The sequence below is a fragment of the Anolis carolinensis genome, chromosome 4 (genome assembly GCF_035594765.1).
Source record: "Anolis carolinensis isolate JA03-04 chromosome 4, rAnoCar3.1.pri, whole genome shotgun sequence".
NCBI lineage: Eukaryota > Metazoa > Chordata > Lepidosauria > Squamata > Dactyloidae > Anolis > Anolis carolinensis.
The window spans coordinates 62,030,827-62,044,854 of NC_085844.1; the positions used below are offsets into that span (position 1 = coordinate 62,030,827).

At 38.2% G+C, this 14,028-nt stretch overlaps 1 protein-coding gene across 1 annotated transcript in view; it reads right to left on the reverse strand.

Moving 5' to 3' along the window:
• Positions 1 to 384: 384 nt before the first annotated feature.
• The window catches only part of apcdd1 (APC down-regulated 1), a 39,719-nt gene continuing 26,075 nt past the window's right edge, over positions 385 to 14,028 (reverse strand). The window contains exons 4-5 of the mRNA XM_008118189.3: positions 5,427 to 5,748; positions 385 to 1,285 (exon numbers count right to left, since the gene is read on the reverse strand). Coding sequence (XP_008116396.1) covers positions 855 to 1,285; positions 5,427 to 5,748 — 753 coding nt within the window. The 3' untranslated portion in view covers positions 385 to 854. The remainder of the gene's footprint in view (positions 1,286 to 5,426; positions 5,749 to 14,028) is intronic.

Below are 14,028 nucleotides of genomic sequence, written 5' to 3' on the forward strand. Positions count from 1 at the left end.
TAAGAGTCTCCCCCACCCATTGGGATCTTGTGTACCACTGGAGGTGGGGAGGGTGACAGGGCGCCCACCTGCCCTCTGTTCTCCCTCTCAGGGAGTTCCTATGTAGCTTGTGGGAAAGACTCCACAGCCTACCTGGCTGAAGTGGGAGGAACAAACCCAACCTGAAAACTCAACTGCAAACTTCACTACTGGGAGATGTTGAATTACAATGACTTCAGAAATAATATAAGAATGTTAGTCTAAATTGTTGATTACTCTTATGGTCAAAAAATCTACATAAAATGATTTAAATTATTCTTGAAATTTTGATTTTTCATTCATTCCTGACACTAAAAACATTTCATTTTATGTAAAATCTATAAAAGTATTTGAGATAATCCTTAGTTGAGTTTTCATGTATATATATATACACACACACCTATATACACTGTAGCTGAAGAACAATGTCATTTACCAGTATTGACACAATACAATAAATGCATAGTTATATCCAAAGCAGAAGCTGATTTTGTAGGTAAGAAAGACTGCAACAGCAACACTGACAAGTGAGGTGTATAAGATGGTTTAACCACGTAATTTTTAAAGAAAGAAATTGCAGTCTTAAAGTGCAATTACTGTTGTGCAGTCATGTCAGGCCATGGATAAGATTTGATGAAGTTCAAAGCAGAAACAAATGAATACTGTGTTCATGATTCAAAGAGGGGAATTGAGCAACAGTTCTCAGGCATTCAAGTGCATCAAGAAAATAAATGTCTTTTTTGTTTTGTCTCAAAATATGCCCTTCCCTCCGTCATTCCCCTGTATCAAAAAAATCCTGTACAGCCCTGATTGTAAAGTAATTTAACTTTACACTTCTAGCTCATGCTCATGTGTGGCAAAGTACAAACAGGTAATATAATGGTCAAAGCAAACACCCAGGAAATCCTTGCTCGTGCTCTGTTTTCCAATGATCCTTGTTTATTTTCTCCTAAAGCTCTTGGTGTACATTGAATTAAGGGCATTTGGTAGGAGGTGGCTCTTTTTTCTGGTCTGTCTGGACTGGATCCATCACTAGGCCTCTGCCCATTATACAGCAAGTATCTCTCCTTGGCATCTTGTTCCATTTTAAAGAGCTCATACTCTGTATGAGGGAGCCGGATCCCCAGAGCAATGCAGCCGTTGGTGTGAGTTACATCTTGCTGCACCCCTACTTGCCAGGATCCTTCTGCCCCGCACTCATTTCCATTAAACACATTCAGTAAGGAGGCAGTAGCTATGTCCATGGGAGTAACCTTCATATGATTGACTGTAAAAAAGAAGAAAAACAAAAAGCAAATTAATCATGCTCTGGCTCAGGCTTGTCTTTATGGTAGGCTGAACTATTTTGGTTAGGGCATCTTCAACAAATTAACATTTCTTTCAGCACAGTTTTAGTTATTTTCTATATTAATTGTTTAGCCAGCCTCCCAGATCAAGGATCCAAGGCTGCTTTATCAAAAGGTGAAAACATACAGAATGTTACGAGGATAAAATATAACATTAAAACACTAGTCAATTAAAAATTGTGAAATAACACCCCATGGAATCCAAATGATTAAGGGCCTTTCTTTCAACAGCCTGTCAATTGATGATGATATGTCAGAATAAACATGCCTATGCTTATTAGCAGATGGACAATAGAGAAGGGGCACATTTTGCCTCATTTGGAAGAGGAATGCCACATTTAGTAGCAGTCTGAAATGAAGCCCTCTTGTGCACATACATCAAAATGTCTGCAGAAGAAGAACTGAGAGAAGACCTCAAAGTTTTGGTGAGCTTGTATGGGAGCATATACTCTTAGATGCCTGAACCCAGGTCAATATAAATCAAAACATATACCTTGAAATGAATTTAGAAACAACCAATATCCAATGAAGAAACTGCAGCAGGGTTATCTCGCATGGCTATAGCTGGCTGCTATAAAAACATACACAAGTAGCAGTTTCCAATAACTTTTTTCAGTTACCTTCGAATACAGTCAATCACAGGAACCAGGATGCTATCCAACCAAGACATACCTTACAATGAAGACCAAAATGGTGCAGTGTTGAACTAGACTCTAGGAAGTGGTTCTCAACCTATGGGTCCCCAGATGTTTTGGCCTTCAACTCCCAGAAATCCTAACAGCTGTTAAACTGGCTGGGATTTCTGGGAGTTATAGGTCAAAACACATGGGGACCTACGGGTTGGGAAGCAATGCTCTAGGCGTCTGTTAATAACTGTCGTCAAGTTTTCTTCAACTTACAGCAACGCCATTAATGAGAGATTTCCAAGTCACCCTGTTATCAACAGACCTGCTCAGGTTTTGCAGACTCAGGGCTGTGGCTTCCTTGACTGAATCTATCCACCAGTAGGTAAAACAATGTTCCCCTACTAATGTCTTCTACCTTTTCAAACATTATTATTTCATCTAACAAGTCACGTCTTCTCATGATAAGCACAAAACACAATAGTCTCTGTTTGGTCATCTTGCATTACCCAGGACTCCAGGAGACCAGAGTTCAAAAACCTGCTGAGCCATGGAAACCCATAGGATAACTTTGGACAAGTCACACTCTCTCATCCTAAAATGAAGCCAATAATCTCTGCAACATAAATCTTTTCAAGAAACTCTAGGTCACTATAAAGCAAAGTAAATGAGGAGATGCAGAGTTCCGGTTATCTGTCTTCTACTTATCCAACACTCCATATTATCTGAGGCGTTGCCAGCGCTCATGGCTGCCTCTACCGCTTGCTACTACTTCGGCAAACATTTCTGACTACTGCTGAAACCAAGGCATGTAGATTTAAGCCTGAAGCCTACCATACACTAAAATTGCAAACCTAAATATTTCTAACAGACTCTATAATATATCCAGCATTGTCTGAGTCTTTATTCCCCGATTTATTTATTTTTACCTATTAGAAACATCACTGTATTAAGTTTCAATTTTTTAAATCTTTACTTAGTCTATTATCTCAGACATGGGTTTAAAATGAAAATAGCTGTGTTGAAGTTCAACAGAAAGGAAAAGCAGAACTGTGTCTTTTCAACATACTGGTGGCATTAGATCTTCAAAATCTAGGCCACCTCTCCCAGGTATTTCATGTGGAGGAAAAGTCAGAAATCTGAGCGATCCCATTGGACAACTGTGTCTCCCAGCACTACTTCCTGACTTCACTTGTGCAGGAATGACCAAAACCATCACAAAATGATGCTTCAATATCCCATTCCAGAGCGGCAGTCCAGAAAGATATTGTATGACTTTGTTTTCTGCAATTATGCTACAGTGTGAAAGAAAAGCTAGAAATTATTTCAAGTGTAATTATTGTGTATTAAATATGGGCATCTGTTCAACACCAACATTACATTTTGGGACTACTCTCCAAATTGCTCAGTCATTGATCATGCTGGCTGGGGGATTCTTAAAGGTTCAGTCAAAAATAGAAAAGCCTTGACTAGTCCACTGAACACTTATTGTCTGACCACGAACAACTATTTTGGAAAGCCAAAAGCATCCTCACCCCTCACCCTCACATTAGTCTTTGTGAACTTATAATTTTTGCATTTTGTTAAGAACATCAGAGGTGCACACATGGCTCTCTGCTACATGTGGTTTTCTAGCATGCATTTCAGGAGAGTTTGAATCAAACACATGAATGGGTTGGCTTTTATGAGGCAGAGAGCTCTGTGCAAAATTGAAAATCCTTCATCTGTAAGCAATCAGTGGAATGGAGGGATGAGCCTCATTTCTCATGCATATGGTTTAGGAAGTGGCATCAAAGGTGAGGCCATACTGCAATGTGCTTTAATTTAGGGACAAGCACCAGTGCCCTCAATACTGGTTTGCTTTCTCAAGCCACTCTACTATTTGCCCCAAATGAGAGCATTTAATGAAATAGAATTTCAAGGAGGAGGCAAGAATAGCCATGGGGGGCATAATTTTTCAGAAAGAAACTGGGCCAGATCAAATATATGGCTTTCTAACAAAGTGCCAAATCAAAGATATCCGCAACTACTGTTTCTTCAAAAAGAAAGTGATAGCATTAAGCAAGCTCTGTAAAAATTGTGATTAAGGTAATAAGCTATTTAGCTCTCATTGAGCAGATATAACTGCTGGAGCTATTGTTGCTCTACACATAGAACTCTGGCACTTATATATAGGAGAGAAACCCAGTGCAGCATTAGTTTTTGTGCAATTAGAGATGTATGTGTAGAAATCTAGAATGAGGCATTTGGGTCTAGGTGTTTGGCTTTTGTATCATTAAGGTAAATTGCCAGTTAACAACATTTCATTTTCCTTTTTTAAAACTTTCCGTTCTTTAAAAACCAAACTTGCATCTAACTGTCATCAAAATTTATTTTTTTTAAATTAGATATGTTTAAGAAATCTTATTGAGTATAAACTTCTTGGGACCAATGCTCTGGGAATGTTCAGCTTAATTGATTTACTATTCTTGGATCAGTAGCGCTTAGTCCTAGCACATATTTTGAAAGAATGTTAATTTGTGTTATGAATGTTCTCATCAAAAAGACAGTAATTCAGGTTTAATACAATTAGTTTTCAAGAAGGCACAGGAAAGAATATTCCATCAATACACAAAAAAAATGGATTACTAGATAGTAAAGTCAGAGACTAAATTTTTTTTTTCAACTTCCCAGTCTCAGGCAAGACTGCAAATAAAACCAAGTTGGTTTTCGTGATAATATTAAAATACATAGGATGCTATATTTCATTTTAAAATTGTCCTATATCCAGGATATAAAGCTATGTTTCTTAACATATACTTGCTCGCTAAGCGAATGAAATAACCAGTTCCAAATGGAAACCAAAACCCCCAGAAAATGTCAATTCCATTGCCATTGTATATTATAGTTACTTTTAAGGATCCATGTGTACAACATCTTGAACAACAAGTAATCTATAAACTTCAGGACTTGGATAAAACAATCCTGTTTTATATCAATCAAGTTCTGATTTTTAGAAGACTGATTAGATTTAATGTAAAAGTTGTTTAAATCATTTTAGCGTTGACTCTCATCTGAACCGGATAGGCCTCCACATAAGGTATTTCACAGAAACGAAGGGCTGGCTCTATTTTAGGTTTAGGTGGCATAACTTAATGAATTTGCATGAAAATGTTTAACAGACTCCAGCAAATAGACTCCCTAATAAGTCATGAGCAATATTTATTTGTTTATTCATTTCATTTTGTTTGCCACCTTTCTCTCAGAGTGGGACCCAACACAACTTTCAGAGGAAGTCCATTGATTCTTTTTAGGAATGTGTTTTGTTAGATTTTATTCTATTTCACAGTAGTAAACATAGTTTCATGATCTGTGATTGGAACTAAAGTGCCAGTCAACTGATCATGAAGGCAGGTAATGTTCGCCCTATTGAAATATGTCTACAGCATATAAACATTACCTTTAAAAACAAATTCTGTTCCTCCCATAACTCGCGATGAATGAACTCCTCTGCTGTAACGGCCTTTGGCATAGATAGTAAAAGTGGGGTGCTTGCAGATTGGGTCAGAGTAGTGATAATAGTGACCTTCCCAAGTGTTGTTGTTGTCATGGAAGATGAAGTGCCTGGTAAGAAACAGCACTTCGGGGCGCACTTCACAGCGTTGGCTCACCCATTCACCATGTAATCCAATAGTCAAATCGCCCTTTGGAGGTAAAATTGGAGGGTGGTGTTCATCTGACCGATAGATGATTCTGCATGCTATACATGAGCGGTCATGGTTCTGAAATACAACCAACAGAAATATTGTAGAATCCTGGTAAGATATACAATCTTTTCACAATACTAACAAATCATATTTCCTTATTATAGAGTCTACATTGAGATATGACAAGAATCCAAAGAACACAAATAGTTTTGCATATCTAATGGGTGGATAAACCTTTTCTGAACATAGCCCTTCAATATACTTTACACCCTGGCATGAAAATAAGAGAATGCTTTTTTTAATGCTCAAATATGTATATAGATTTTTTAAAAACTAATACAAGTGAAGTGACATTTGGGTTCCCAGAGCTCTTGAAAGTGACTGAAAGGGAACTATTTTCTCCTTATGGGTCAACAGCAAAGGAGTTGTCTTGTCTTGTTTCAACATAGCTATTGAATGTAAAAATGCCAAATTTTGATTGTCTTGCATGAGTTCTTCCAAGCCCTTCACAAAATAGCATAGCTGGCTTTTCTGCTTTTTCAGTGTTATGTAGGCCATTTCCTATTTCAATATTGCTTTAATTGCAAAGAGACTTATGGGGGCACTAAATTTTTTAGCAGGAAGTAATTGTCACATCCTAGCTACTAAATCCAAGAAATTAAATAATGTTGTGAAATGAGCAAACAAGAGACATTCAGTACAGTAAAAACCCTGGATCCATGGAAAAGCATACCATGCATGTATACCATAGAATTGTCTGGAGGATGTGTTGTCGAAGGCTTTCATGGCCGGGATCACAGGGTTGTTGTATGTCTTTCGGGCTGTGTGGCCATGTTCCAGAAGCATTCTCTCCTGACGTTTCGCCCACATCTATGGCAGGCATCCTCAGAGGTTGTGAGGTCCATACCTCACAACCTCTGAGGATGCCTGCCATAGATGTGGGCGAAACGTCAGGAGAGAATGCTTCTGGAACATGGCCACACAGCCCGAAAGACATACAACAACCCTGTCTGAAGGATGTAGCAAATTGCTAGAAAGACCACTCCCCTACCCCATGGGTAAACAAAACTATGGATAGGGATTCTGTAGTTACATGGGTCTTAAATATAATTTGTTGAGAATGGGTGCTTCTTGTTTCTGATGTGTTTTGTAAGATGTTCTCAAAAGAAAATTGTTTTAAAAAAGTGTAAATACAACTTTATACTCTGGTATTTTCTATGTATCTTCCTTTATTGGCATTTTTTATGTCTTGTTAGTAAAAGACTCTAGTAGCTGTGAATTTGAGTTATATGTTCAGCAAGCTGTAACATGCAAGTTGTGTTACATGTCTATTTTTAGAAAAATTAACAACTTTCTGAAATGCAGGATTTAAAGAATTATAATTGTTGGAGCGTGTCTACTCTGTATCTGGCACAAAACTTCAGGGATTCTATTTACATATTACTTCATGGGTTTCCTTAAGGTGGCTTTCAGTAGAAAGGGAAATTACTCATTCAACAATAAAAATAGCGCAAAATTGCCTGAAAAGCTTTGTACTTGGCTCAATTAAATGTCACTGTGTAGTTGAAACACAGCACTCAGTTTCTCCAGAAACTTCTATTGTGATATCTGGTTTGTCCTCTCACCTGAGTCAACTTTTGTGATTATTTTTTACAGGTATTTTGTGGCAATAATGGTCACATTGACCCTGGATTGCAAATTAACTGAGAAGTGTGCTAACAGTTGGGAAGTCTTCTCTTTCAAGCAGGAGCAGGCATGCCTGCTGACACTTTTGGCTACTCCTATTCTGTTCTATCAACTTGCTCCAGAATACAAGTTCTTCCAGACAAGACCTTTTTTTGCAGAGTGGGAGTGGTAAAAGTGTTCTGTTTCATGATTAGGTTTTCACAGGAGAATCAAGGCTTACATTAATAATTACAGACCAGTATCTAACCTCCCTTTTTGGGCAAGGTGCTTGAGAAGGCAGTTGCCCTCCTACTCCAGGCAGTCTCGTGCCCCTTCCACACAGCTATATAAAATCCCACATTATCTGCTTTGAACTGGATTATATGGCAGTGTGGACTCAGATAACCCAATTCAAAGCAGAAATTGTGGGTTATCTGCCTTAATAATCTGACTGTGTTGCAGTGGTTCCGGTTGTATCTCTCAGGCAGGTTCCAGATGATGGTGCTTGGGGATAGCTGCTCCTCCAAAAAAGAGCTGTTACGTGGCATTCCACAAAGGGCCATTCTATCCCCAATTTTCTAATATTTACATGAAGCCACTGGGAGAGATTATTCGTAGGCATGGGGCAGGGTGTTTTCAGTATGCTGACGACACCCAAATATATTTCTCCATGCCTTCAAAAACAGCTACAGCTAAGGATAGTGTGTCTCCTCTGAATGAATGCCTGGAGGAGGCAATGGGCTGGATGAGGAAAAACAAATGAAAACTGAATCCAGAGAAAACAAGTGCTTGCCATCAATGGGCCTAATCTGGGGATGAAGGTGAGTCAACCACTTCTGGATGGGGATACACTCCCCCTGAAAGACTGTGTTCGCAGCTTGGGAGTGCTCCTGGGAGTCTCTCCAAATGTCAGCCCAGGTAGATGTGACAGTCAGGAGTGATTACTATCAGCTTCAGCTGATCCACCAGCTGCGCCCCTTCCTAGATCTGGAGGACTTTAAGATGCTAGTGCATGTGCTGCACTACCTCAAGGTTGGACTTCTTCAATGCACTTTACATTGGGCTAAATTGTACCAAGTACTCCCGCTGGTTCAAAATACAGCAGCCAGATTGGTTACAGGAACATCCAAGAGTGAACATATTATACCTATCCTAAAGTCATTCCACTAGCTACCAATTAGTTTCAGGGCAAAGTACAAAGTGTTGGTTTTGACTTTTAAAGTCCTACATGGTTTGGGTCCAGGTTACCTACAGGATCACCTTCTCCCATACAATCCGCCCCGAATACTGAGGTCCTTTGGGGGGCAGTTACTCCAACCAGCCAGAACCCGACTGACAACTGTCACTCAAAAGACCGTTTCATTGGCTGACCCAGAACTGTGAAATGACCTGCCAGAGCCTTGACAGCTACATGAGCTGTCGCAATTTAAGACACAAGTGAAGACCTATCTCTTCTGGCAGGCTTACCCAGACAGTTTAAATGATGAATTTTAAACCTGCATATTATGTTTAATCTCTGTTTTGTGTATTTTAATGTATATCTTGTGGAAATATGTTTTAATATGTTTATTTTAAAGAATGTTTTTAGATGAATACATGTTTTACAATGTTGTAACCCACCTTGAGCCATGAGGAGAGATGGGCAAGAAATAATAATAATAATAATAATAATAATAATAATAATAATAATAATATTTGTAACTCCCATGTTTTCCCATTGCTTCCTCTGCTTTCTTTATCTTACCACAGAAAGATAGCAATGTTTCAATGTATTTTGATTGCTAGAAGCAACCCAGCCAGAGGCACTCTCTGTGGCTTGAGAATGGCTGCTGAGCTGACCACACACCACAACCAAAGCCTTTGCTGTGGGTGGAAATGTCAACAGACTTGCAGCAAAGACTCAAAAGTGATGCCTCAGTGTCTTTTGCAGTATTTTTTTTTCGTTTTCATGTACTACCTAGGAGCAACTAAAATGTGTGCCAATACCAAATGGTAGGCCATATACAGTATTAGTTCTTGCACACAGAATCTATATAAAGTATTCATGCACATGTCTTTTCTACAGTGTTTTTCATTTAGAAAAAGAAAGTGAAGCAGCTCTAATTATATGTCACCATGTATTACTGCATACCATATCCACACATGCAGAAAGAAAGGGATGTTTTATCCCTCTAAAGGAGCACTATATGACAAATTTAATTTAAAAATAATATTTGTAACCATCTTCTATGCTGTCATAAACGCACATTTTATGCAGTTCCTTTTTGAATGTAAAATTAATTCCCTTTCCTGAGTGGCACTACAATCAAAAACAGATTGAGATACAGTATTCAATTATCACTAATGAAAGAAAACTTAGATGGAAATGAAAACTATTTGCCTTCCAAATGGCTATAAAAACACTATCCTCTAATTTTCTACTCTGTGATTGAAATGAAAGGATAGGAGTTAGGAATCCATTTTTCATACTGAAGAATTTCCAAAATGTACAGAACTGGAGTTTATAACCTAGTCATTTCTATAAATTCATGTGGTTGTCATAAGTTGTCAGGCAATTTGAAGGCACTTACATACATACACACACACACACACACACACACACACAGCTTGTACCAGAAAGAGCTGATTACAACAGAATACCAAATAAAAAAGAAAATACTAAATGGAAAGGAAAAGAACTTCCATTTCTGTGTTATAGTATTAATAGTAACTGACTTCCTTTATGTAAATGGAAATGAAACACAGGGATGCATGGGACAATCTTGCATGCTTCAAAATACTATTCTCAAGTGTTATTGTTATTATTGTTATAATTTCATTAATTCATTTATATCTCCTTTTCTCCAGTACTAGGGCTAAATGCAACTTTTGTTCAATTTAATTTTTAAACAATACAGCTATATACATTTGCAAATGTCAATTCAATATGTTAAACATGTCTATTAAACTAGAGGATATATAATATAGTCTATTTCTAGGTTCTTCCAAATGTTGCAAGTGTTATTTGGTCTTCTATTTATTTCAAGTTCCCAGTTTATTTGATGCTTAGACCATAGGTCTTTCACATACAAAGCAAACAAACAAATACATGAAAACCAGATTATTAAATACAATATAAAATACACCATTAAAATCCTATATAAATCATTAAAATGCTACATATATCAATGGTGAGATATGCCCTTAGAATACTACAAAAGGTACTGCATGGACTAGCACCTTCATAATTAAAAACCAGGTAAAACCAAGTAAATACAGCATTATTAAAATGTAAGCAGGGAACACCCTGCATATAAACAGCCACTATTAGTTAAAAGCATCCCCAGCACAGTCAACTGCACTATCTTGCCCGGATTTTCTGTGCTGCCTGGGCAAAAAGAAGCACCTTGTGAGTAACTACAGGGTTAGTTCTTGGATTTTAGTTCTTGGCCCCGAATACAGAGGGCAGGAAAACAAATAGGCAAATCCTCAATTTCCAGGCCCCCACAAACACATAAACCAAGAGCCATAGGGGTGCCCGTGTATCTACCATCAATCACCGCTGTGGACATACTTTGAAAACAAAAGGATGTGAAAGCCTGACCATGAAAGGGCTATCTACCTGACTAGGCTCACATTTCTAAAACTTAGGCATGCCTTCACAGCCCAATATAATATATATATTCTTGGGTAAATATAAAATTTAACTTGATGCGTCTTGGAATACTCTGCTGTATTATCCTGGTATTATTATTGATCATCTTCGTGTTCCCTGAGACAGAAAGAAAAATCTATCTTTGGCCCAATTCAAATGGTTGATCTTCATTTCTTTCTACTTAATCAAGAGGTATGCTTAAAAAAAAAGAAACAATACATTCAACTTCAGAATCTCCTTTTGAAACCAGGAAGAAAGTATAAAATATAAATACAAAAATGCTCTGTATACAGTTTTCAGTGAATTAATATATAGCTGTAATAAACATAGGAATGTATCTTTCAACATAAAAATAGCAGTCTTTGAAAAAATGTTCCTCTCTGATGTCAACTTTATCTTAACCTACATGCTGTTTTGCCCTGATGATAAAATACTACAATCATGCTTTCTTATGTTGAGTTCTTCTTATCCAACTCTTTCATCTTTTAGAGATGTTAGAAAGAAACAAAAGTTCAAACCAAGCTCGGCAGACTGAATGACCACATATCCTGGAATATTGCTCTTGGGGCCTAGTAGTTTTGATTTTCACTTCAGAATCAGCACTTTGTAGGCAGATGGCGAGACACTTATTTTTCCATTTCTCTCCCTGAACTTAATTGTGATAGTGCTCTTTTCTTTGTACTACTGTCCTGATTAATGACAATAATTTCAGTTTTATTGAAACTGCTTGTTTTACCATTCTTTTGTTTTAAAGCACTTTATACATTTAAAAGCAAAAAAAAATTGCATTAATTTAATTTTGCCTGCCTGTGCTTTTGGTTGAAGCCTAGCATACTTTAGTCTAAAAATCCAGATTCTCATCTGGTATAAATCATCTTCAGTTCAATAACTTTAATTTGTTAGCTGTGCTGATTTATGCCAGGTGACGTTTTTAGACCAAGAACTGGAACTTGTTTTGATTAAAAGGCCGGGAGGTTGCAAAGACTTACGAAAAAGCATTTCTAGACTATTAGACAGAGTGACTGAGAGAACTGTTTCATTTTTAACTGACTTTGGTTAGCCTTAAAAGATGTACTTAGCACTGAACCCTTAAACCTATAAAACTGCTGAGTTACAGACACAGCCAACTAATGGTAGAGAAGGGCATGTCAGGTCAGGATTATTAAGAACAGAATCTTAAAAGCCCCATCAGATAGCTCTTGAATCTGTGTCCTGGCTTTTGAGGAAAGGTTCGCCATTATGAACCAAAAGGAAGTCTCTGAAGCATTTGGTTCAAATAGTATCTTAAAGCGAAATGGAAAATCCTGCATATCTTTATCTTGTGTTTCTGTAGATATGACACCATATAGAAAACAGCACAATGCATATTTAGTAGAATTTCCCAAAGCATTGACCTAATGCCCAGATAACTGAAGCCCAAAATATTATTTCTACAAAATCTCCTCCCTACCAAAGTGGCAACTAAAAGGTTTTCTATAATCTCACACATGACATTAGCATGGATAAAGCAAACTCACTGAAGCAGCAAGCCTTAAAATTGAAAATGTAACAAGTTTACAAATAGTGTACAGATTTTGCGCAAGATTTAAAAGTAATGAAACAAACGGAGATTGCATCTACACTGTAGAAATAATGCATTTCGTACCACTTTATCTGCTATGGCTCAATGCTATGAAACTCTGAAAGCTGTAGTTTTACAAGGTATTTAGCCTTCTTTGCCAATAGTGTGGATGCCTCTCCAAACTACACGTTCTATGATTCCATAGCATTGAGCCATGGCAGATATAGTGATGTCAAACTGCAGTCTACACTAAGAAACCATCTACACTACATCTGGAGTGTAGATGCAGTTTTAGGCCCCTTCCACACTGCCATATAAAATCCAGATTATCTGCTTTGAACTGGATATGGCAGTGTAGGACTCATATAATCCAGTTCAAAGCAGATAATCTGGATTTTATATGGCAGTGTAGAAGGGGCCACAGAGAATCAGATGTAGTGTAGATGGTTTCCTATAGTATTATGTACAGTGTTCTATTTCAGTTGTTTATTAGTAAAGGTAAAGGTTTTCCCCTGACATTAAGTTTAGTCGTGTCCGACTCTGGGGGTTGGTGCTCATCTCCATTTCTAAAGCGAAGAGCCGGCATTGTGCATAGACACCTCCAAGGTCATGTGGCCGGCATGACTGCATAGACCACTGTTACCTTCCCGTTAGAGCGGTAGCTATTGATCTATTCACATTTGGATGTTTTCAAACTGCTCGGTTGGCAGAAGCTGGGGCTAACAGCAGGAGCTCACCCTGTTCTCTGGATTCGAACTGCCAACCTTTCAGTTAGCAAGTTCAGCAGCTTAGTGATTTAACCCATTGTGCCATCAGAGGCAGTTGTTTATTACACAAGGGATATTCTCATACCCAACTGGAAACCACGATCATTCAGATTTGGCAAACAGTGTGCTACAAAGAAATAGGAAAAAGAAAATGACCTGATTCCCTTTTCTTTTGTAAAAACAATATAGGCTCTACTTATAATTATTTGCTCTCTCTACAAATGTCAGGATTCTGACAAACTAGTACTAAATTTTGATGAAGCATATACATGAGATAAAAAGACCCTTCCATTTTGTTCATGTAGTTACTACAGTATGTGTTGTGACTGCGCCTTCGGGGATTATGGTTGATGGTGATGGGATTAGAAGAGGAAGGAAAAACCCTCGCGATGAGGGCTCATTGGAGGAGTTGCGCAGGAAACGGATTAGAGAGCTCAATGGGGAATCTTCTGAGGAAGATTCAGATGGGGAGTTTGGGGAAGAAATGGATGCTAGTGAACAGGTGGTGGCTGGGGAAGTGGGCACTGAATGGGCACAGCCACTGGAGATGTCTGGGGAATTGGGGCCTATGGATACTACTGAACCTGGGGTATCTTCAGGAGCAGATCCCACTTGGGATGCTTGGAGAAGGGAGGATGGTCCTTTAAGTGTGCATGGGGTTGAGTATGGGCAGGATGATTGGGACTCCGACGAGCAATTAGGCACCCCTGATCCACGAGCCCTAGCTG